At 36.2% G+C, this 22,377-nt stretch overlaps 2 protein-coding genes and 1 long non-coding RNA gene across 3 annotated transcripts; all 3 read left to right on the forward strand.

Annotated features, from left to right (window-relative positions):
* The first annotated feature begins 4,842 nt into the window (after positions 1-4,842).
* Positions 4,843-13,668, forward strand: LOC128546353 (uncharacterized). Its single transcript, XM_053516786.1, has 4 exons — positions 4,843-5,531; positions 5,859-5,953; positions 6,314-6,359; positions 13,630-13,668. Exons 1-4 carry the CDS (start codon positions 5,376-5,378, stop codon positions 13,666-13,668), a joined length of 336 nt encoding a protein of 111 aa, XP_053372761.1. The 5' UTR covers positions 4,843-5,375.
* Positions 13,446-15,697, forward strand: LOC128559789 (uncharacterized). The gene is made up of 3 exons (XM_053552348.1): positions 13,446-13,737; positions 14,837-14,946; positions 15,420-15,697. Exons 1-3 carry the CDS (start codon positions 13,692-13,694, stop codon positions 15,630-15,632), a joined length of 369 nt encoding a protein of 122 aa, XP_053408323.1. The 5' UTR covers positions 13,446-13,691; the 3' UTR covers positions 15,633-15,697.
* Positions 15,698-15,842: 145 nt separating this feature from the next.
* LOC123559753 (uncharacterized) lies at positions 15,843-21,522 on the forward strand. The gene is made up of 4 exons (XR_008372642.1): positions 15,843-16,244; positions 16,719-17,539; positions 18,014-18,630; positions 19,127-21,522. It is a non-coding gene; the product is annotated as an uncharacterized LOC123559753 (long non-coding RNA).
* The last annotated feature ends 855 nt before the right edge of the window (positions 21,523-22,377 follow it).

Genomic DNA, 22,377 nt, shown 5'->3' on the forward strand with positions numbered 1-22,377 from the left:
ATAGATTTCGTAAGATGTAGCTTTTTTCATTAATAATATGAATGAAATGAAATGAATATAACAAATATTGAAATCATAACAGTTTTCACCGTAAATGTACATTATAAAATATGTGCTTGCAAGATGTCAACATTTCCGAGTTTCAGGTTTCACGAAGAGTTAATTGTCAATTGTCACTGACATAATAAATCTGAAATTAAGATCGAATTTCACTTTTGATATACATACATATATATCCAAATGCAGACAATAATTAATCTTATTTATTCAACTTGAATGAAATTAATTGACAAAAATAACGATATACGGTATTCATAAAAATAAAAAAAAAAAAAAAGGATCAATGAAATTCATTATGTCATTCGGAAATAGCTTAGTAAATGATGGATACCACTGTTGCCGAAGAACAGAGATCAGCGCTTTAAGGTAAAAGGGTAAATTAACAGGTAAGTCGAGGTTTATCTTACTTCATTCTTTTAGTTATGTTCTTGCAATTTACTGGTGAAAATATCTTTTGATTAAACTTTACATAAAGGCAATATTTTATATATAACAGAAATGACGGTGCACTAGACCTCAGGTCTGCTGCACCGGTGACGGTGCACTAGACCTCGGGTCTGCTGCACCGGTGACGGTTCACTAGCCACTGCCTAAAAATTTCACAACGCTGCTTATTCATACAACGTTTGTATACATTTTAACCATGTTAAGGGGAAAAAATCTTTTTTATTTCTCCATTGGTGATTTTCTAAATGTACATTGCATGGCTATGAATGTATGTTTCACTAGTAAATTTTTTTTACACATTTTCGTATGATATGGACCTTGTTTTTGCTGTACATTGTAGCAGATTCTTTAAATGACTTATTTGTAAAACCTATGAAATTATTTGATCACGGTTTAACAAATTTTCTGATACACATTTACAAGGGTGCCTCCCCGTGGCGTGGCATTGAAGCATATGAACTGTTGACAGCTTGGAATCTTGTCAGTTGATAGCACATATGTAACTAGACGCTCCCTAACAGCAAGATGACAATGACACAATCATTCGCTTCTATTTATTCATCATTATTGATTTTTGCAAAAATGTAAGGTTTCAGGTAGATTATAGCATCTTTGAAAATCAGTGGTTGTTGCTACTTTTGAAAGGATATGGATTAAATATTTAATTGTAAATATGCATTTGTTGCTGTTTGCTAATTTCATTCAAATATGAAATGGTTGTTCCTTGTATCCACGAACTTTGGCCACACAAGGATGTCTTCGAACGATTTTCAAACACTTCAGTTAGTCGAACTAATCCGACGTATACAGTTTGTTTTATATTGTGACGGTCAAACTGTAACAGCGGTGGCTGCAAAAGTCAGACACTCAGCGACAGTAACTTGAGTAAGCTTATCTAACATATCCACGTTGCGAAAACTGGTGACAAATATCAAGGTTAATGCTTTTGCACTTTAAAATTCAATATTTCATACTTCCAACAATATGCTGTAAAAATCACGTTAATCTTTACAATAAACAATGGTTATGTACCTAAAATATTCACTAAATATGTATAAATTATCAATGAACTCGCCGGTGTCCGCGTCTCACTCCACCAGTTTAGGTCTAACACGCCTAAATTCTCGAGCAATTTATAAGGTTAGTGACCACCATTTGTTTTCCCATAGAGGTTAAAGGTCAGTAATTCAAATCCTTCTTTGTTTCATATAAAAAACGACAACTTCAGGTCGTCTTTACGTATCTTTAGAGAACATCACTTTTTCCTACACCTATTTTTCATGAAAGTTCTATCACAAATTAACGAAAAAATGAAAAGAAAATAGGGGGTTATGTAGTTCCTAGTGAAATGCCAGTCAGTTGTGGTCTACTACCCTAAAAATGGCGCATATTTACTCTCGTCCGCGCAATAAACACCTACTTCCGGTTTCGATCTGCAAAACTTGCCATGTGAGGTGCATAACATGAAAACCGTCTCATCATGCAGAATGTCTTCTAGTAGTGAAAAACGGTGATTAATAGCACTCGTTCTACACGAATTTGCGCAAAAATGGGAAAATTAGGATCTATTTATTATGGACTTCTTTCGACTACACCACGGAAGCACATTTTCGACCGAATTACTGACCTTATTCCTAGACTTACATTATATAACATTTGATATAGCGTGTACGGCCTTCTATAAATCGAAACATGTATACCTAAGTACATGTTTCCCAAGAACTATCTCAGTTCTATAAAAAATATCGGACGAAAAACAGATGAATAGTGATACTTTAATTTAAAAATAAATCAACATCCGTTTTCGTTTACAGTATTAATCATACTAATTATAAATATTTTTCCTGAGAATTGACATGCACACGTAGAAATATGTTCTTGATAAAAGCTTAAAAGGATTTTCAAAAAATATTCATTACTTTAAATTTTATGGTTTTATTTTGCCTGTCATTTAAGATTTCCACAGATCAAAGACATTATTGTTTAATTACATTAACACATTGATATTTCATAAAAAGTTGATTAGTTAATCAAATAAAATTTAATCCAATTAGTTAAGCGGGGATAAACGATAATCTATAGGAGAGATCGCCGTGACGTCACGCGTTAACATCTGTTTATCTGGTGGTTGGCAAAACAAATGATTTTAACACCGTTTGCGTATTGAATCAGAATTTTTAATTTTTAATAACTTTTTTGCTCATTTATGGATTTTCAAAATTCAAAAAGATTTGAAATACTAACAATCTTCATATTTTTGTATCCAAATATCTTTTTTCAATCAATAACCGTTTTAAATGACATATAATTTTAAAAGCGGCATAGTGATTTTCACAACCTTTAGAAAAACAGTGTAAGTTAAGCGTTCATAATTAATCCATTTTATTTCGAAATAACAATTAAAAGTAATCAATAAATTGCTTGTTTTATAACCTTTCCATTGATCAAAAAATTATTTATGTAATTTGTGTTTCAAGAAAGTTTAGACCGTTAGAAAAACATCACTGTTTACAAAAAACATGGACGGTCGGCTTCTGCCCACCCGATCACTGTCTTATCAGTTCTAAAAATAGAATTTGTATACAAACACGATCTCTCCTAAAAGGTGGTTTTCACACACGTTTGAAGAGGTGCGAAATGCAGCAGGTAATCATTCGGTCAAAATTGTGCCGATTTATATCATCCGACAATTATTAGATCAATACATGTAACAAACAGTAACTATTCAGATTTGCAATTTATTTTTCATTAACACATTTTCCATATGAAAACGTTTTTCTAAGAATTAAATTGAAGTTATATGCTTAGGATATGGCCCATTTTCTTAATTTCATTCATATATGCATTCTTTCTCCAATTATTGTTGAATACAATTTCTTTCATGTATTAAACAATTTAGATGATGATTGATAAATATGACACGTGCAAACACAAACACGAGGTGTTAAATAAAATTACATACAAGCCGTTACATAATTATAATGTGGGGGATAACATTTATACAAGCTGATCAGCTTGACTATGATTTGAGTGATTACTGTGAAAGCCTTTGGAATAATATAAAATAAGGTTTCCATTTATCGTTAACACTCATCAACAAAATGGCATACGCAATATTTGGAGACAGTTATGTGTCCCGGCTTGAACGTTTCACTGAAGGAAAGCTCTCCATTCGTTTGAGGTGCAAATTTTATGATGTATGTGCTTTTGGTTAAGTGATGAAATGACAAATGTGATGTTAAAAATTTCTGTGATATGTCTCTTGTAGTTCTATGTTAGAACGGCCATTTGCATGTCTTGTTAGTCAATTTTATGTAATGTTTTATGTATTGTTATATGTAATGTATGTAAATGGATGAGACAATAATAAACAAATATATATACCGGGCACGTCAACGAGAAATAAATTTGCATCTACCTTTGATCGATCACAGATAGACCACAGTAAATAATGTATAAAAACACACAATTAAGGTACTATCTGACTGGAAGTAAATGTCTTGGTAATGAATTATTACTTATTCCGTTAGAGAATAATTTCTTATGATCTGTGCGGTAACATATATGTTTGTGTTGATGGCTTATAATCAATATTTCAAATATATATATATTTCTTTCTTTTTTATTTCAGATACGTGTTTGTCATATTAGGAGGCAATAGCATCAATCGCAACACACAGTAAATCTTCAACGATTTGAAAACGATGGTGGAGGAACTATGGCAATGCGGCGTGGAAAAGAGTATTTGTGTGCTCTGTTTTAGAAAAGGGGACACTTTCCGTCTTTTACAGAAATTAATCAGTCAGATTCAATAAAATTCGAAGATCTGTCAAAGAAATGTTGAAAACATATCTAAAGAAGACTACGTGGATCTGGGAAAAAGGATTAAGTATCCAACTCATTATTGTCAAGATCTTATGCATCCGGGGACAAGTGGACTTTTTAAAATACGCAGTGCTGTAATTCATATAGAATCGGGCGAAATCAACGCCCGTATGCGTTTTTCGCTTCAAAACCACCCTAAATATAAGTATATATTTCTTGAAGATTGACATGCACAAGTAGAATTTTCAATAAAAGCTTAAAAGGGTTTTAAAAAATATTCATTAGTTTAAATTTTATGTCTTGATTATCACAGTTATTTTTTAATTGATGGTAAGGGCCTCTCCAAGAGGGAGTTGGAGACTCTGTTAAGAAGCTATGATGAAGGGTATATAAATTTCACTACTTTTTACATAATAATTCGAGGGCTTGGCGCAAAACTATTGTATCTTGTTCTTTATTTATATACACTTACAATAGTTTTGCACCAAGCCCTCGAATTATGCACAGAATTTCAGAAAAGGACTACACAAAAGGGCCATAAGCACTTTTAAAATCTCACCATTTTCAAGGAATTGTTAAATATCGTCGTTTTAATGCGAAAGTTAATTTTGCAGATGGCAGATAGCAAATGGTGTTCATTTTTAAAGGAGAGGGGGAATTTTGACAATATTTTGATAACTCGTTCGTGTGCGGTAGTGCGGTAAAACATTATATCGGACAAGTAAATTGTTGCTAGAGATGCTGTTTGCTTACAAAGATTTCCTTGGTTTGGTAATATACTGCTAAATAGATAGTATGAGTAAAGAATGGATATGTGGAAAGACCAAACAAGCTGTAAAATTCTTTATGTATTACACAGCTTTGTATAATTATTATATACAGTTTGGAGTAGGAAAAGGTTGTTCATTTTATACAAACTTGTTTGAGACCATGGTTACGTACGGCCGTCTATGAACAAAACGGGCATATAGAACAAGATACAAGTTACAGGTCCAAACAATCCAAATGAACTGTCGAGTTTCAGATTGGAACTCTACAACCTTATGACGCAGAAAAAAATGATAGTCGTGCAATATGGGTCATTACTGGAGACTGTATTTCTAAAACTGCTTACATTTATTTTAATTTCACGAGTCGCAACGGTGAAGGGCCAGAAACAGAGGAGCACGACGCCGACGCTGGTGGACTGGATCGGCAAGGTACGCAGATCCCACAGGTAAAATAACTGATCGTTTAACCACACAAAGGACATAGTTAACCAAACCTGATGATCAGACTTGATCTACCTTCTAAGTTAATGTATATAATACATTATTCGGTACTTACTAAACCCAATCGCTAGCATTTAACCGTAAAACATTTTACATATAACCAATACAATGATTTTGTAAAGAAACAGCAACTTTTCGATGCCTGGTTCTATGGCTGTGTTTGGGGTGTTCTGTGCTTTTGAAAAATCTACCCTTAAATTTTATCTTTAGAAAAAAAATCATTTTAGCTCCAAGAATTCGGCTTTTGTATTTCAGGCTTGTGGCTCGGGCGCAGCAAACCATGTGGGATCTGGGGAGACAAGACGCTTCCGGAGTGTGCTCTCCACTGCATTTCGACGCAGAGAGGTCAGGTATGTATGTTAATAACTGTATTAGCAGATCCACTTCATTGCAGAATCTTATCTACATAAAAACTTGTTTCAAAACGTTTAAAATATATTAGGGGAAAGGTTTTTCAAACGTTTGTGAGGGTGTGCGTGTCCAATATACTGGACAGTCACGTGGTTTAACCGCGAATTTCTGATTGTAATAGAAAATAGGCACATTGTATAGATCTTTTTTGAAAGTATTCATAACACAACATCGTAGATTTTATTTAAGCATCTCGATTCGTTAAGGAGGCCGATATTGAATCAACTAAAAACGAGATGATAAAATACTCTGGCAATAAAACTGATGGCTTTAAAATAATATATGTGTTTAAATCACAGTTTTGACATCAGAAACAAGAAGGCAAGGAGGAACCTGCTTGGAAACGTAAGTTATTTATTCTATAGAGAAAATTAAAGTTCCTTGTAAAGGGTTCAGCTACCTACCCTCGAATGAATACTGTATTTAATAGACCATTTTCTACATACATACTTGAGGAAAGATGGCATAACGCCTTACAGAATCTTTCAGGCCCACTTATATGGATACAGTGCAAACCTATGTTCGTATGTGTATATCTTATTTTACTTGTATTCGCCAGTTGGTTTCAGTATGGACGACTCAAACAGGTTAATTATTTGATTCGTTGGAATATAATATCTCAGATGCTTTGTTTGTTTTGGGTTTAACGCCGTTTTTCAAAAGTATTTCAGTCATGTAACGGCGGGCAGTTAACCTAACCAGTGTTCCTGGATTCTGTACCAGTACAAACCTGTTCTCCGCAAGTTTGTTTGTTTGTTTTGGGTTTAACGCCGTTTTTCAACAGTATTTCAGTCATGTAACGGCGGGCAGTTAACCTAACCAGTGTTCCTGGATTCTGTACCAGTACAAACCTGTTCTCCGCAAGTAACTGCCAACTTCCCCACATGAATCAGATGTGGAGGACTAATGATTTCAGACACAATGTCGTTTATCAAATAATCCCAGATGCATCAGACGCTCAGATTTCAGGAGTTTCCTTGGTCCCTTGGTTTAGGCACCCATACAAGAAACTTTTATTTAAATTCTGTTGTTTAAGCAAGGAGCATGGGCTCGAAATCACGACCCCTGGTTCCGCAGTTGTATTTTCACTGTAACACTACGCCTGTATTATAATAAAATACATTTTGTATCGTTGTAAAAAAGTCACTGCTGCTCACTATGGTAAGTAAAAACAATTTTAGATTTTCAAAGTGTTATCGACTTTCACGCACGTAAAGACTCATCGTTCATGAAACACAGTTGATTGATATACGTCAGTAATCAGGTAAATACAGATAGAGTAATTTGATTTTATGTAAAAGTTAAAGCTAATATGAATGAACAAAGCTGTGCAATAACCTCAGGAGCGGCTCCGAATGATAAGTTGGCTGAATGATTAAGGTCGCTGGCTGGAATCACTTATCTCACCGATGTCGGCTCGAAACCATTTTATTTTCAAAATTCGTCAAGTGAAGTATCCATCCAGTTGAGTTATGGGATCGTCGGTGGTTCTAACCAGTTGCCCGTCCGTGCCTTAAAGAATGCATGTATGGGGCCTAATATTTTTCTTGACAAAAAATAAATTTACAATATGACTTTTTGTATAGATTCCTTCCTCCAATGAGCTAGGGATGGAATACAGTGATGAAGTAAAAGTGATTCGAAGTCACCAATATAAATCAATTTAGCAGGAAGCTCCCTAGAAATTATCGACTTTATGAAAAAAATGTTTTAACAAATAGTCTTTGTGAAATAGTTGATAGTTGATGTATTTGTTGATATTTGACCTAAAATCAGTATATGGTAATTTCAATTTAGATTGATTTAATGAAAGTGATTTCTTTGCTGCAGTATCAGCATCTTCATTTCCATAAATACCAACATGACTAGGAATCCAACAGAATATGATGGACTTTTTAAAAGATAGTTCATGAACCCTGAGAAGAATGTTTTGAATGAGAGGATTTTCTGTATTACGGTTGTGTATTGATTGTAATACAGAAAGTGAGTCGGAAAAGATGATAAACTTTTCTTCATTATATTCTGAAATAAAATTAAGGGCCAAATCAATTGCTTTTGCTTCTGTTGAAAAAATTGTAGCGTTAGTTGGTAAACGTAATTTTGATTGATGCAGATAGCTAACGGCGGCACATCCAACCTTTGAATCATCTTTTGAACCATCTGTATAAATAGGAAAATGATCTTTGTAAGCCGATTTGATTTCGTTATATTTGGACTTGAATATTTCAGGGTTTGTCTCAGCCTTTTTCAATGCGGTTTTCATATCAAAAAGAACTGTTGGAGAATTAAGAATCCATGGTGGTGTATTCAGAACTAAATTATCTTTTACATCATGAAATTCAAAATCTGTTTCCTTCATAGAATTATCAATGCGAAATCCAAAAGGTTTAATTTGTTTTGGTTTTCTGTCATACGAATCGTGGTATTTGGGTTTAAATATGATTTTATGAGCAGGGTTGGATTTGTTGGCAGCTACCCTCAGAGCATATTGCAATGACAGTTTTTCACGTCTCGTATAAAGGGAGGGTTCGTTTGCTTCAACATACAAGCTTTCAACAGGCGATGTTCTAAATGCGCCAAGAGCAATACGAAGACCTTGATTATGAATAGTATCCAGCATCTGTAAATACGATTTTCTGGCTGAACCATAAACAACACAACCGTAATCTAGCTTGGATCGAATCAAAGCTCTATACAGTCTTAACAAAACCTTGCGATCTGCTCCCCAATCAGTATTTGAAATTACCTTTAAAAGATTCAACGATTTCAAACATTTGGCTTTCAGGTATTTTATGTGTGGTATAAAAGAAAGCTTTTTATCAAAAATAACACCAAGAAATTTTGCTTCGTCAACAACGGGTATTTTTGTACCATTTAGAAACAGCTCAGGGTCACAATGTTGTTTCCGTAATTGACAAAAGTGGACACACTGAGTTTTTGATTGGGAAAATTTAAAACCATTTTCCATGGCCCAAGTTTGAACTTTGTTCAAACACTGCTGTAATTGGCGTTCAATCGTACGCATATTTTTTGAACGATAACATATTAGAAAGTCATCAACATATAATGAACAATCTATCCCTGGTGACAAACATTTCACAATATTATTAATTTTGATGCTAAAAAGTGTGACAGATAAAATAGAACCTTGTGGAACTCCCTGTTCTTGCTCAAAAGAGTCAGAAAGGGTAGAACCAACACGTACTTTAAAATTGCGATCTGATAACAATTGCGATATAAATGTTGGAAGACGACCTTTTAAACCTAAGTCGTTAAGATCATTCATAATACCATATTTTCTAAATCGAAAAATACAGACACTAAATGCTCTTTTTTAACAAATGCATCACGAATAAAATTTTCCAGTCGAACAAGATGATCAGTTGTGCTGCGCTGCTTGCGAAAACCGCTTTGAAAGTTTGTAATTAGGCCTTGAGATTCAAGATACCAAACTAGTCTAGAGTTGATCATACGTTCTAGCGTTTTACATAAACAACTGGTAAGTGCAATCGGTCTATAATTACTGGGGTTAGTGCTATCTTTCCCGGGTTTTGGTATTGGAATAACTATAGCTTCTCTCCAGGAATCTGGAAAAATGCCAGTTTTCCATGTAATATTATAAATTTCAAGTAGGAGGTCTAATGATTCTTGTGGTAAATGTTTTAAAAGTTGATAATGAATTTGGTCCGGACCAGCTGCGGTATCGTGACATTTATCTAAAGCGTCAAGCAATTCTGTGAGTGAAAAGATTTATTATAATCTTCATCATTATTTGAATCAAAATTTAAAGGTTTGCTTTCTTTAGTCGATTTTATGTTTTGAAACCTTTTATCATAATTGTTTGATGAAGAGTTTTTTGAAAAAGTTTTACCAAGTGTATTGGCAATGTCCTCCTTGCTAGATGCAATAGACTGGTCTGTCTTTGTAAGATGGGAAACATTTGAAGATTTTCCTTTTCCACTTATTTTGCGAATCATTTCCCAGACTTTTTTAACCGATGACCTAGAATTAAGTTTTGAAACGTATGAATGCCATGATTTTTTCTTTGCTTGTTTTATAGTTCTGCGAGCTTTTGCTCTCAGAATCCTAACTGATTGTAAGTTTTCTTTTCGTCGGCCGTATATTGAACTTTTTAATGGCCGCTCTACGTTTTCGAACAGCAGTCTTACAATCATCATTATACCAAGGCTTATTTTTATGTTTACCATTTCTTGAAGTTTTAGGAATGGACTTGTCAGCAATATCGGACAGAAGAACTGAAAACCGATCAATAGGATCATAAAAATTAGTAAAATTCTCCAAAGTCAAATCATTTTTACATAGCGTTTCAAATTGCTTCCAATCAGCTTTATTAAATTTGAAATATGAAGGGTGGTCTGATGGCAGATTAGAAGTATTTGAAATAATAATTGGAAAATGGTCACTACCATGCAAATCATCCAGTACTTTCCATTCAAAATCAAGAAAGATGTTCGGTTGACATAGTGTCAAATCAAGCGAAGAAAAGTTACCTGTTGCAGGATGAAGATACGTTTTGGATTGATCATTTAATAAACAGAGGGCATTTCTTTCAATAAAAGTTTCAATAATTTGACCTCTAGTGTTGCTGTCAGAACAGCCCCAGAATTCATGATGACCATTAAAATCTCCCATAAGCAAAAATGGTTGTGGTAATTGTTTTATAAGATCATCAAGTTCTTCAAGATTTAGTTTATATTTGGGAGGTATGTAAATCGAACAGATAGTAATCGGTCGATGTAATGTTACGTTTATTGCAACTGATTGGATACTTGTATTTAGAACAATTTGTCTGTGCGGACATGCATTATTAATAATAATAGATGTACCACCAGACGCCCTATCAGTGTTAGTGTTTATGAAGTTATACACTGAATAATTTTTGAAAGCTATTTTGTCCGTTTCCTTTAAAAATGTTTCACTAAGGCACATAAGTGAAGGATTATATTTTGATAAGAGAAGGAGAATTTCATTATAATTTGCTTTAAGTCCACGGCAATTCCACTGGATAATTTTACTTTCCATTTACAATGGCAAATAAAAATTAAACCACTGGAAAATTAAATTATTAGTGTTGCATTGACTCAGGAGGGAACCTTTTGATTTTCCCTTCCTTTGTGCTGGTTAAACTGGGCGGGGCAGATAATGGCGGATCGTCATCATCTTTCCCTGTTAACCGGTTCATATCATGAGGGAACCGGTTATGGGTTTGTATGGGATCATTTGATCCCTTTCCAAACCCATCAGTTCTCAAGTCAATTTTTTGTTTGGGTGTTTGACTCACCCCACGTTGATTAGTGTTTGATGAAACGTTTTGTCGTGACGACGGCGTACCTGAATACTTAGGAACATTTTGTATAGCTGGTGGCAGTGTTGGTTTAGCAGCTGCCCTTTGAAGTTGAGATGCCTCTGAAGGTTTTGCTGGTACTTTAGGCTTTTCAGTTGGTACAGAAGTTTGAGTTGGATTTTGTTGAGCAGTCACTGAATCTGTTTGAGTACAGGCATCAATGCACTGTGTTGATTTGCTAGAGAAAGATTTAGTTATTGATGAATAAGTTTGTACGAGTGTTGGAGATGTAAATTTGGCATTGGCAATTTGTCTTGCTTCTGGAAATCCAATGCCCTGTGTGAATTTGACATGAAGAACCTCCTTTTCGATTTTCCATGTCTTGCAATCACGAGACTTGGCTGAATGTGGCTCGTTGCAGTTCACACAACGCAATGGACGACTACAAGTGTCGTGGTCATGAGAATGTCCATCCTGTCCGCATTTTGGGCAAGTGTAATCGCCTTTGCAGTTTTTCTCATTGTGCCCAAACTTAAAGCAATAATAGCATTGAAGAGGATTAGGAATATATGTTGTAACTTTTGTGATGAGGTATCCAACTTTTACGAATGAAGGAAGAAACGGAGTGCCAAATGTAAGAATAATAGTATTTGTGTGAATTTCTTTTCCTAATCGCTTGATTTTTATACGTCTAGCAGCAGTGACATGTTGATCTGAAAGGCCTTGCACAATCTCCGTCTCCGAAACCCCTGCAAGGTCAGGACAACGAATGACCCCCCTTGAGGTGTTCAAAGTACGGTGTGCAATGCACTTACATGGCCGGTTGTAAAATGAAGTTACGGAAAGTAAATTTCGTGAATGTGAGGCTTTCTCAACTTCAACAAGCAGATCACCAGTTCGCAGTTTTTTGACTGATTTCGGTACACCAGCAATGCCTTCGATGGTTTTTTCAATTATAAATGGCGAAAGGCTTGACATTTTGAATGTTTCGTCTGTTGACTGGATCAAAAGAAATCGCGGTAATGCCATGTTGGAAGTGTATGGTCGGTGAGGATTCTCACCTTCCGTGCCGTCAGAATCTGTTTCGGTATGCGGTCGTTTTTTATTTTGGTTTTCCATATTAAATGTTTCAAATTCGTCACTCGCAGCCCCCACCCGCCGCGGAGTCCAACAAGGGAACATGAAAACAGAGCGGATATCCAGCTCATACATGTTAGGGATACTGTAGTGATATACTCGGCCAGGTATTTTTCAATCTTGTTCATATCACCAGTTGAATGCAGAAAAGCAAACATGGGATTCAAGGGATTGTTACTCTACCCAACCGATTGGCCCTAAGCCACCGCCTTCTAGGAAACATAGATTGAAGTACATATGAAAATATATTGTTAAATACATTTGTGTGAACGTAATATGAAGTTTATTGAGCGCAGTAAAATGTGACAATACAGCAGAGTAAGGACAGGTTTTGTGTAACGTATTTTGTTCCAAAGTTGTGTTTGTGAAAATATAAAAATTATCACATAAAGATGCAGTTTGAAATAAGCAATAGAAAATGTAAACGTAAAGGTGAGATTTCCTAGGGCTTGGCATGACTAGCCGATTGATCGTATCGGGCCAATACGACCGCCAGAACGTCTACACCGAATTAGAGGCCAAAGATGTGTATTGGCACCCACATCCCGGGAAGAAGATGCGCACATGCAAACAAGTACGCATCATCTCCCCGGGATGCCATGGGGCACCTCAACATCCAGGACCCTCCTCTCCGGCTTACGGGCCGCCACCCACGGCAAACAGGTGGCTCCATTTTCGGGGGAGTCGTTCCCCTCTGCATGGAGATACAGCCAGCATTTTCTATCCCCCCGCCGGCAAGGGGCCAAACAAATGCCGAGGTGCGAAGGACTGATGGTTAATAATCTTAACTTTTGACCGGCAAGCCATTCATTTAGTGTTTTAGTACAGCACATAGCACTGGAAATTAAATTTTATAGTTTTGTATTCCCAGTAAAAGACGACAATTTATATAAGGAGTCGTTTTATGAATATTCATTGGCGGCAATGACGTCATAGACCCCTCTCCCCTGTTGGTAAATCAATAACTACACTGCACAAAGAACATTGTTGATGAAATGCATCATGTAGTTTACTTGAATGTCGTTATATGGCATTCAGATTGTGTCGCTGTGTACACCAGATTCTCTAAAGTGATAGAAAATATTGTAGTAAGAGTAATATAATAGTTGTCAAGGATTGGTTCTCTTTCACAGCAGGAACAAGAAACTGTCCATGAGAAATTTTCTGTTTCAGGTGATGACGACCTTAGAGAGCAAAGAGATGGCCGCCTAGGACAGGACCCTGCGGAGATATCAATGCGGGAGCTAAGGGTCAAGGTCTCAAGTCTAATTGGAGGAAAACGTGTGTTAAAATTATCATTTTTTCTTCCGAACCAGATTCTTACAATCTTTTATTAACGTCAAAATCTTGAGACAATTAATGTCTGAAGCTTAATGGTAAACGGGTTCGCCATTGAGAAGCAAGTACAGAAAACCCTCACTGATATTCGAACCTGAGACCTAAAAGATAGACAAAACAAAAATATTGGAGATAATTTTTCTTAATGTGTTTGTATAAAAATTTGTATAGATATAGGGATAAAACGTCAACGTTTAAACGCACATTTAGTGCGTCGTACCGAGACCGTTGATGACATGTGGAAGTTCTCGGATGAAGACCCCAGGCTCTCAGCCGCATCTTATATCAGGCACGGGTCTCTGTAGGTAGTCTTACCTTGAACAAACAAACTGGACTACTTGCTCACGTGATCGCTCGTATTTTAAAAACAGAAGTAAGATAAAAACTTTGTTTCAAATAGTAATTGTTATTTTCCAGGTTATACCTTTTGACGGGGCCATGGAAGTGAATGGTGTGGTACAGAAGAAATGGGAAGACGTAAGAACAGAGATATTAGTTGCACATTATGTTGATGTCGTTTTAATAACATTGCCTCGTTTTAACTCGCAGTTCGTTTTCCATTTGTTTGTTCTCAGATCAAATAAGTTTAGTCCTCACAATTATACAATTCGAGAAAAAATACTTCTTGTCGATATGTTGTATGTCTTAAGCTGTGTCTGACAAAAAGAATTGACAATTTAGTGTTTTAGTACAGCACATAGCATTGGAAACTAAATTTCATAGTTTTGTACTCCCAGTAAAAGACGACAATTTATATAAGGAGTCGTTTTATGAATATTCATTGGCGGCAATGACGTCATAGACCCTTCTCCTCTGTTGGTAAATCAACAACTACACTACACAAAGAACATTATTGTTGATGAAACGCATCATGTAGTTTACTTGAATGTCGTTATATGGCATTCAGATTGTGTCGCTGTGTACAACAGATTCTCTAAAGTGATAGAAAATATTGTAGTAAGAGTAGTATAATAGTTGTCAAGGATTGGTTCTCTTTCACAGCAGGAACAAGAATCTGTCCATGAGAAATTTTCTGTTTCAGGTGATGACGACCCTAGAGAGCAAAGAGATGGCCGCCTAGGACAGAACCCTGCGGAGATACCAATGCGGGAGCTAAGGGTCAAGGTCTCAAGTCTAATTGGAGGAAAACGTGTATATAAAGTTGTCATTTTTTCTTCCGAACCAGATTCTTACACTCTTTTATTAACGTCAAAATCTTGAGACAATAAATATCTGAAGCTTAATGGTAAACGGTTTCGCCATTGAGAAGCAAGTACAGAAAACCCTCACTGATATTCGAACCCGAGACCTAAAAGATAGACAAAACAAAAATATTGGAGAGAATTTTTCTTAACGTGTTTGTATAAATATTTGTATAGATATAGGGATAAAACGTCAACGTTTAAACGTACATTTAGTGCGTCGTACCGAGACCGTTGATGACATGTGGAAGTTCTCGGATGAACACCCCAGGCTCTCAGCCGCATCTTATGTCAGGCACGGGTCTCTGTAGGTAGTCTTACCTTGAACAAACAAACTGGACTACTTGCTCACGTGATCGCTCGTATTTTAAAAACAGAAGTAAGATAAAAACTTTGTTTCAAATAGTAATTGTTATTTTCCAGGTTATACCTTTTGACGGGGCCATGGAAGTGAATGGTGTGGTACAGAAGAAATGGGAAGACGTAAGAACAGAGATATTAGTTGCACATTATGTTGATGTCGTTTTAATAATGTTCAAACCCTCATATGTCAGTAAAACAGTTTTGTTTAAATGCTTATTTCGAATCTATGGTGGAAACTTGCAGATTACTAGTATTTACATTGCCTCGTTTTAACTCGCAGTTCGTTTTCCATTTGTTTGTTCTCAGATCAAATAAGTTTAGTCCTCACAATTATACAATTCGAGAAAAAATACTTCTTGTCGATATGTTATATGTCTTAAGCTGTGTCTGACAAAAAGAATTGACAATTTAGTGTTTTAGTACAGCACATAGCATTGGAAAACTAAATTTCATAGTTTTGTACTCCCAAGTAAAAGACGACAATTTATATAAGGAGTCGTTTTATGAATATTCAATGGCGGCAATGACGTCATAGACCCTTCTCCTCTGTTGGTAAATCAACAACTACACTACACAAAGCACATATTATTGTTGATGAAACGCATCATGTAGTTTACTTGAATGTCGTTATATGGCATTCAGATTGTGTCGCTGTGTACACCAGATTCTCTAAAGTGATAGAAAATATTGTAGTAAGAGTAATATAATAGTTGTCAAGGATTGGTTCTCTTTCACAGCAGGAACAAGAAACTGTCCATGAGAAATTTTCTGTTTAAGGTGATGACGACCTTAGAGAGCAAAGAGATGGCCGCCTAGGAGAGGACCCTGCGGAGATACCAAGGCGGGAGCTAAGAGTCAAGGTCTCAAGTCTAATTGGAGGAAAACGTGTGTATAAAGTTATAATTTTTTTCTTCCGAACCAGATTCTTACAATCTTTATTAACGTCAAAATCTTGAGACAATTTATGTCTGAAGTTTAATGGTAAACGGGTTCGCCATTGAGAAGCAAGTACAGAAAACCCTCACTGATATTCGAACCCGAGACCTAAAAGATAGACAAAACAAAAAATATTGGAGAGAATTTTTCTTAACGTTTGTATAAATATTTGTATAGATATAGGGATAAAACGTCAACGTTTAAACGTACATTTAGTGCGTCGTACCGATACCGTTGATGACATGTGGAAGTTCTCGGATGAACACCCCAGGCTCTCAGCCGCATCTTATGTCAGGCACGGGTCTCTGTAGGTAGTCTTACCTTGAACAAACAAACTGGACTACTTGCTCACGTGATCGCTCGTATTTTAAAAACAGAAGTAAGATAAAAACTTTGTTTCAAATAGTAATTGTTATTTTCCAGGTTATACCTTTTGACGGGGCCATGGAAGTGAATGGTGTGGTACAGAAGAAATGGGAAGACGTCAGAACAGAGATATTAGTTGCACATTATGTTGATTTCGTTTTAATAATGCTCAAACCCTCATATGTCAGTAAAACAGTTTTGTTTAAATGCTTATTTCGAATCTATGGTGGAAACTTGCAGATTACTAGTATTTACATTGCCTCGTTTTAACTCGCAGTTCGTTTTCCATTTGTTTGTTCTCAGATCAAACAAGTTTAGTCCTCACAATTATACAATTCGAGAACAAAGACTTCTTGTCGATATGTTGTGTGTCTTAAGCTGTGTCTGACAAAAAGAATTGACAATTTAGTGTTTTAGTACAGCTCAGCATTGGAAACTAAATTTCATAGTTTTGTACTCCCAGTAAAAGACGACAATTTATATAAGGAGTCGTTTTATGAATATTCAATGGCGGCAATGACGCCATAGACTCCTCTTCTCTGTTGGTAAATCAACAACTACACTACACAAAGCACATATTATTGTTGATGAAACGCATCATGTAGTTTACTTGAATGTCGTTATATGGCATTCAGATTGTGTCGCTGTATACACCAGATTCTCTAAAGTGATAGAAAATATTGTAGTAAGAGTAATATAATAGTTGTCAAGGATTGGTTCTCTTTCACAGCAGGAACAAGAAACTGTCCATGAGAAATTTTCTGTTTAAGGTGATGACGACCTTAGAGAGCAAAGACATGGCCGCCTAGGAGAGGACCCTGCGGAGATACCAAGGCGGGAGCTAAGGGTCAAGGTCTCAAGTCTAATTGGAGGAAAACGTGTGTATAAAGTTATAATTTTTTTCTTCCGAACCAGATTCTTACAATCTTTATTAACGTCAAAATCTTGAGACAATTAATTTCTGAAGTTTAATGGTAAACGGGTTCGCCATTGAGAAGCAAGTACAGAAAACCCTCACTGATATTCGAACCCGAGACCTAAAAGATAGACAAAACAAAAAATATTGGAGAGAATTTTTCTTAACGTTTGTATAAATATTTGTATAGATATAGGGATAAAACGTCAACGTTTAAACGTACATTTAGTGCGTCGTACCGAGACCGTTGATGACATGTGGAAGTTCTCGGATGAACACCCCGGGCTCTCAGCCGCATCTTATGTCAGGCACGGGTCTCTGTAGGTAGTCTTACCTTGAACAAACAAACTGGACTACTTGCTCACGTGATCGCTCGTATTTTAAAAACAGAAGTAAGATAAAAACTTTGCTTCAAATAGTAATTGTTATTTTCCAGGTTATACCTTTTGACGGGGCCATGGAAGTGAATGGTGTGGTACAGAAGAAATGGGAAGACGTCAGAACAGAGATATTAGTTGCACATTATGTTGATTTCGTTTTAATAATGCTCAAACCCTCATATGTCAGTAAAACAGTTTTGTTTAAATGCTTATTTCGAATCTATGGTGGAAACTTACAGATTACTAGTATTTACATTGCCTCGTTTTAACTCGCAGTTCGTTTTCCATTTGTTTGTTCTCAGATCAAACAAGTTTAGTCCCCACAATTATACAATTCGAGAACAAAGACTTCTTGTCGATATGTTGTGTGTCTTAAGCTGTGTCTGACAAAAATAATTGACAATTTTAAGCTGTGAAACAAGACTAGTTGATTTTTCCTTTTTCATACTATCGTTGTTTGCTCAGGCGATGAGCATTGTTATGCAGGTAGCATATGCTCTTTCGGTGGCTGAACGGGCGTTCCGAGTTTGAGCACCGAGATTCTCACTGGGAAAATGTTTTAATTAAAGAAACTGACGAGAAGACTGTACTCTAGAAGGCCACGGCCGAGTTGTTTCGTTCCATGTAGTCAGGGTCAGCATCATAGACTTCACCTTATCCAGGCTCACAGAAGGTTTGTTGTTGCATGATTTCAGTTATGTAACAGTTGGCAGTTAGCGTAACGATCAATCCTCAATTCTGCACTAGTACTTACCTATTTTCTGCAAGTAACTATTATCTACCCCACCCATTTTCTGCAAGTAACTATCACTTCTCCATATCAATCAGGAGGTAGAGGACAAATAATTCAAGACACGGAGAACGTGCGCTTTACCCGGGGATCAAACTCAGGACCGAAAGTTTTGTTTTCACTTGACTAATCGTCAGTGCTGTAGAGCTTTTAAAAGTAACAGGAATAATATAAAGTTGAAAAAATATCAAGGCTTGGTAATTTGTCAGCATATTCGAGTTGACACAAACATGCCTATTTCTGAGAAGAAAAATTGAAAAACGTAGCGAAATATCATTCAAATATTACTGGGTGACTTTCGAACCTGCTGTATGTTTATAAATTATAGTTAAATCATTATACATGTAGTAACGGTTAAATTTTTTGTCTTACATTTCAGGGACGACCGTAAACTGTTTCAATCGTCAACAAATGTCTTATGGATAAGATACCTTTTTGAGGCATTGACGAGAGGCGAAACGGTATGGAAAAGGCAAGATCTGCCTGTGTTGAAACAGAAAACGACCACATCTGTCTGTGTGCGAAGTCTGTTTGAATCGTACAAGCTGCATTATGTGTGTTTGTGTTTAGCGGTTTTTTCCCCCAACATTTTATTTCAGTCTTGTAAACGACGGTATCCTTTTAGCAGTTACCGGAATGCCCATTTTTATACTGATGCCTCACTGGAATATCACGCCGTAGACACGTGACATATCAAAATATCCTGACACAGGACTGATAAGTTCTCATTATAATGAAAATAGTGGCACACAGATGAGCATAATTCAAATACATGTATTACAAATTATGTATAAAGTACCGCCGTATTCCGAAAACATCTGTAAGTTTGGTCTGAAATGTTCCCCAGCCTCATAGATCAGATAAATCCCCGTGCGTTAATGGCGAGGGTTAAGGCCTTTCTTTGCTCAACTCTTTGCATACCTAGCCCGTAAACTCAAGAAAACCTGATACTCAAACATATGTTTGTCCTCGTTAATTCATCTATTTTGTTGGGTTTAACGTCGCACCGACACCATTTTAGGTCATATGGCGACTTTTGTCCTCGCTAAAGTCGGATTATTTCATGGGAGAGTGATTATGCAAATACTTGTAATTATTCCTTGCAAGACTCTGGTCAGTGTTCATGTCAGATTTGTTCTACATGTATTTTGATCTCTTCAGATCGTTCAGCACGACATTTTAATTGTGTTATTGTAATACTTTTAAATTTTGTATTTTGGCCGTTTCTGTGGTATGCATGATCTGTAACCTCATATCCTCTCTCCAGTTTATTTAGTTTTGACCATTTCCTTCTCGATTACGGCATCCCTATCATTCTCTTGAGAAGGGACATTATGATTCGGTAAGTAACACTTGACTGAGCTACTGATATCGAAAGCTGTTGTCATTGCAAGATGGCCAGTCAAACTCCGTGACCTTAGAAATAACCTCTGACGTTAAAACTATTCTTTCCTAATTGAGGCGACTCTCTGTCTGAACGTGTTCCGTGGATTACATATTACTAAACCCGAGGATGGTTGACTGATTCTTTTATTTCATCCATTCTTGAAGAACATAACATATGTACAAACAGATGGACATATATCAGCAAATTTACATATTTTTTGGTTGTGTTTAACGTCGCACCGACACATTTTAGGTCATATGGCGACTTTCCAGCTTTAATGGTGGAGGAAGACCCCAGGTGCCCCTCCGTGCATTATTTCATCACGAACGGGCACCTGGGTAGAACCACCGACCTTCCGTAAGCCAGCTGGATGGCTTCCTCACATGAAGAATTCAACGCCCCGAGTGAGGCTCGAACCAACATCGATGAGGGGCAAGTGATTTGAAGTCAGCGACCTTAACCACTCGGCCACGGAGGCCTCAGATAAGTATTATCGTTACCTTCAAATGCATGGTTAATATGTGAAAACAAACCCCATTGCGACCCTCTATTTATGAGCAACAAATTCACGCATCAAATCGTAATGGATTGACCGGGTCAATGTCTTATTGCCTTATTTACTCAACTGAAAGTGGTAACAGATTTAATTTGTTGTTGGCTTTAACAATTTATGTTAAATAACTAGCGTAAGTAATTACTTGTCATTTTTGACAGTTTATAAAACAGACATTGCAACCAAATTTTTACAAGATGAACATTATATTGTTTCTACTGGAAATCATACGCCGCTTTTCATGGATTTGCACTCTGCATCAGTGAAGGTTCTACTGTATGAATACTACCCATGCTAGTGTAAACTGTATTTCTCCCGTTACATAATTGGAACTGTTAAAAAACGGTGTTAAACCCAAAAACAAAAATTGTATTTCTTTTATAACGTGTGTTAATGTAAAGTTCTGCACAACCTAGGACGTAGACGGTAGTCGGCTATACCATCCATAAACACTCTCAATCAAACCAAGTATGAATACTAACCGCAAACGAAACTGTGCTCTTTTTATTTTCAGATTTTCTCAGAATACGGTGATGTTATGTTTGGTATATCATTTCAACGGATAAATATTTATCTTTTCAACTTACGTGATTTTGTTATCGTATTGATTCTGTTTAAGTGTATGTCACGTCCTATCGTTTAGTAGCGGTCAGAATAAAAATATACAAATAGCCGAGAGAATTTTCTTGTGCTCACTTACTGTAGTTTGATCAAAAGTGATGAAAATTTTGTATTAATACCGTGCGCACCCGCCATTCTGTCTAACAACTTGCACAACACGCCGTATCCTGGAATAAACATGACGCTGTATTACTTTGGCTTGAAGACGGCAGTGCGTTTTGAAGGTCTTGCGAATCGAAAACTGTCGGCAACAGCACAGATCTATCTCTCAACAATAAATTAGTGTTTCTATGGCAATTAATTTCCCGTGAAACTGCTATGACGGAATCGCCTCTACCCAGCATTACCAAAGAGTCAATACTCTGACGTTCCAAAAGTCGTGGCTTATATACCTCGAAATCAAAATTGATTTCGCATTCGTACATGTGCAAATGAATGTAAAAGAAAACAAGTTGTTCCACCTGTGCCCATGTATACATGCTGCACGTGGAAACCATGCGATATTGCTATTCTGGTTATTACGCAAGACTAGCCGTCAACAGATCTATGTTTGTGTTCAACGTTTTTCAAACACAAAATTCAGACTTGCTCTGCAAGGTTCCTCTGTGTGATCAGATAAATTCCCTTGCGTTAATGGCAAGAGTTAATACTTTTATTTGCTTACTCCTGACATGCCTAGTCTGACCACTCATTCCAACATACCTGCATGTCCTCGTTAAGTCAGTTTATTTTATGTTTAGGAGATTATGCCAATACGTGTGATCTTGAATGTCTACAATCATTAAGGTTCGTGTCAAGTCTTTTGAAACCACCCCTCGGGTGAATTTTTGTTTTAGTTTTTTTACGCTACATATACATTGGTTTATCATATAGAATATACTAAACTATTCATAATAAGTAAAAGAAACGTTCAAGACAGGTTATATTTTATTGGACTGCACATTTTGTCCTATATCACATGCATTTCGACAGTTCATGTTCTATTTTGTAGAAGATATCAAGCTTCTTTTTCAAAAGTATTTTGTCATTACTTTTATGATTATTATGTGTCTAACATATTTCTCCAGGT

This window comes from Mercenaria mercenaria, chromosome 10 (assembly GCF_021730395.1).
Source record: "Mercenaria mercenaria strain notata chromosome 10, MADL_Memer_1, whole genome shotgun sequence".
Lineage (NCBI taxonomy): Eukaryota > Metazoa > Mollusca > Bivalvia > Venerida > Veneridae > Mercenaria > Mercenaria mercenaria.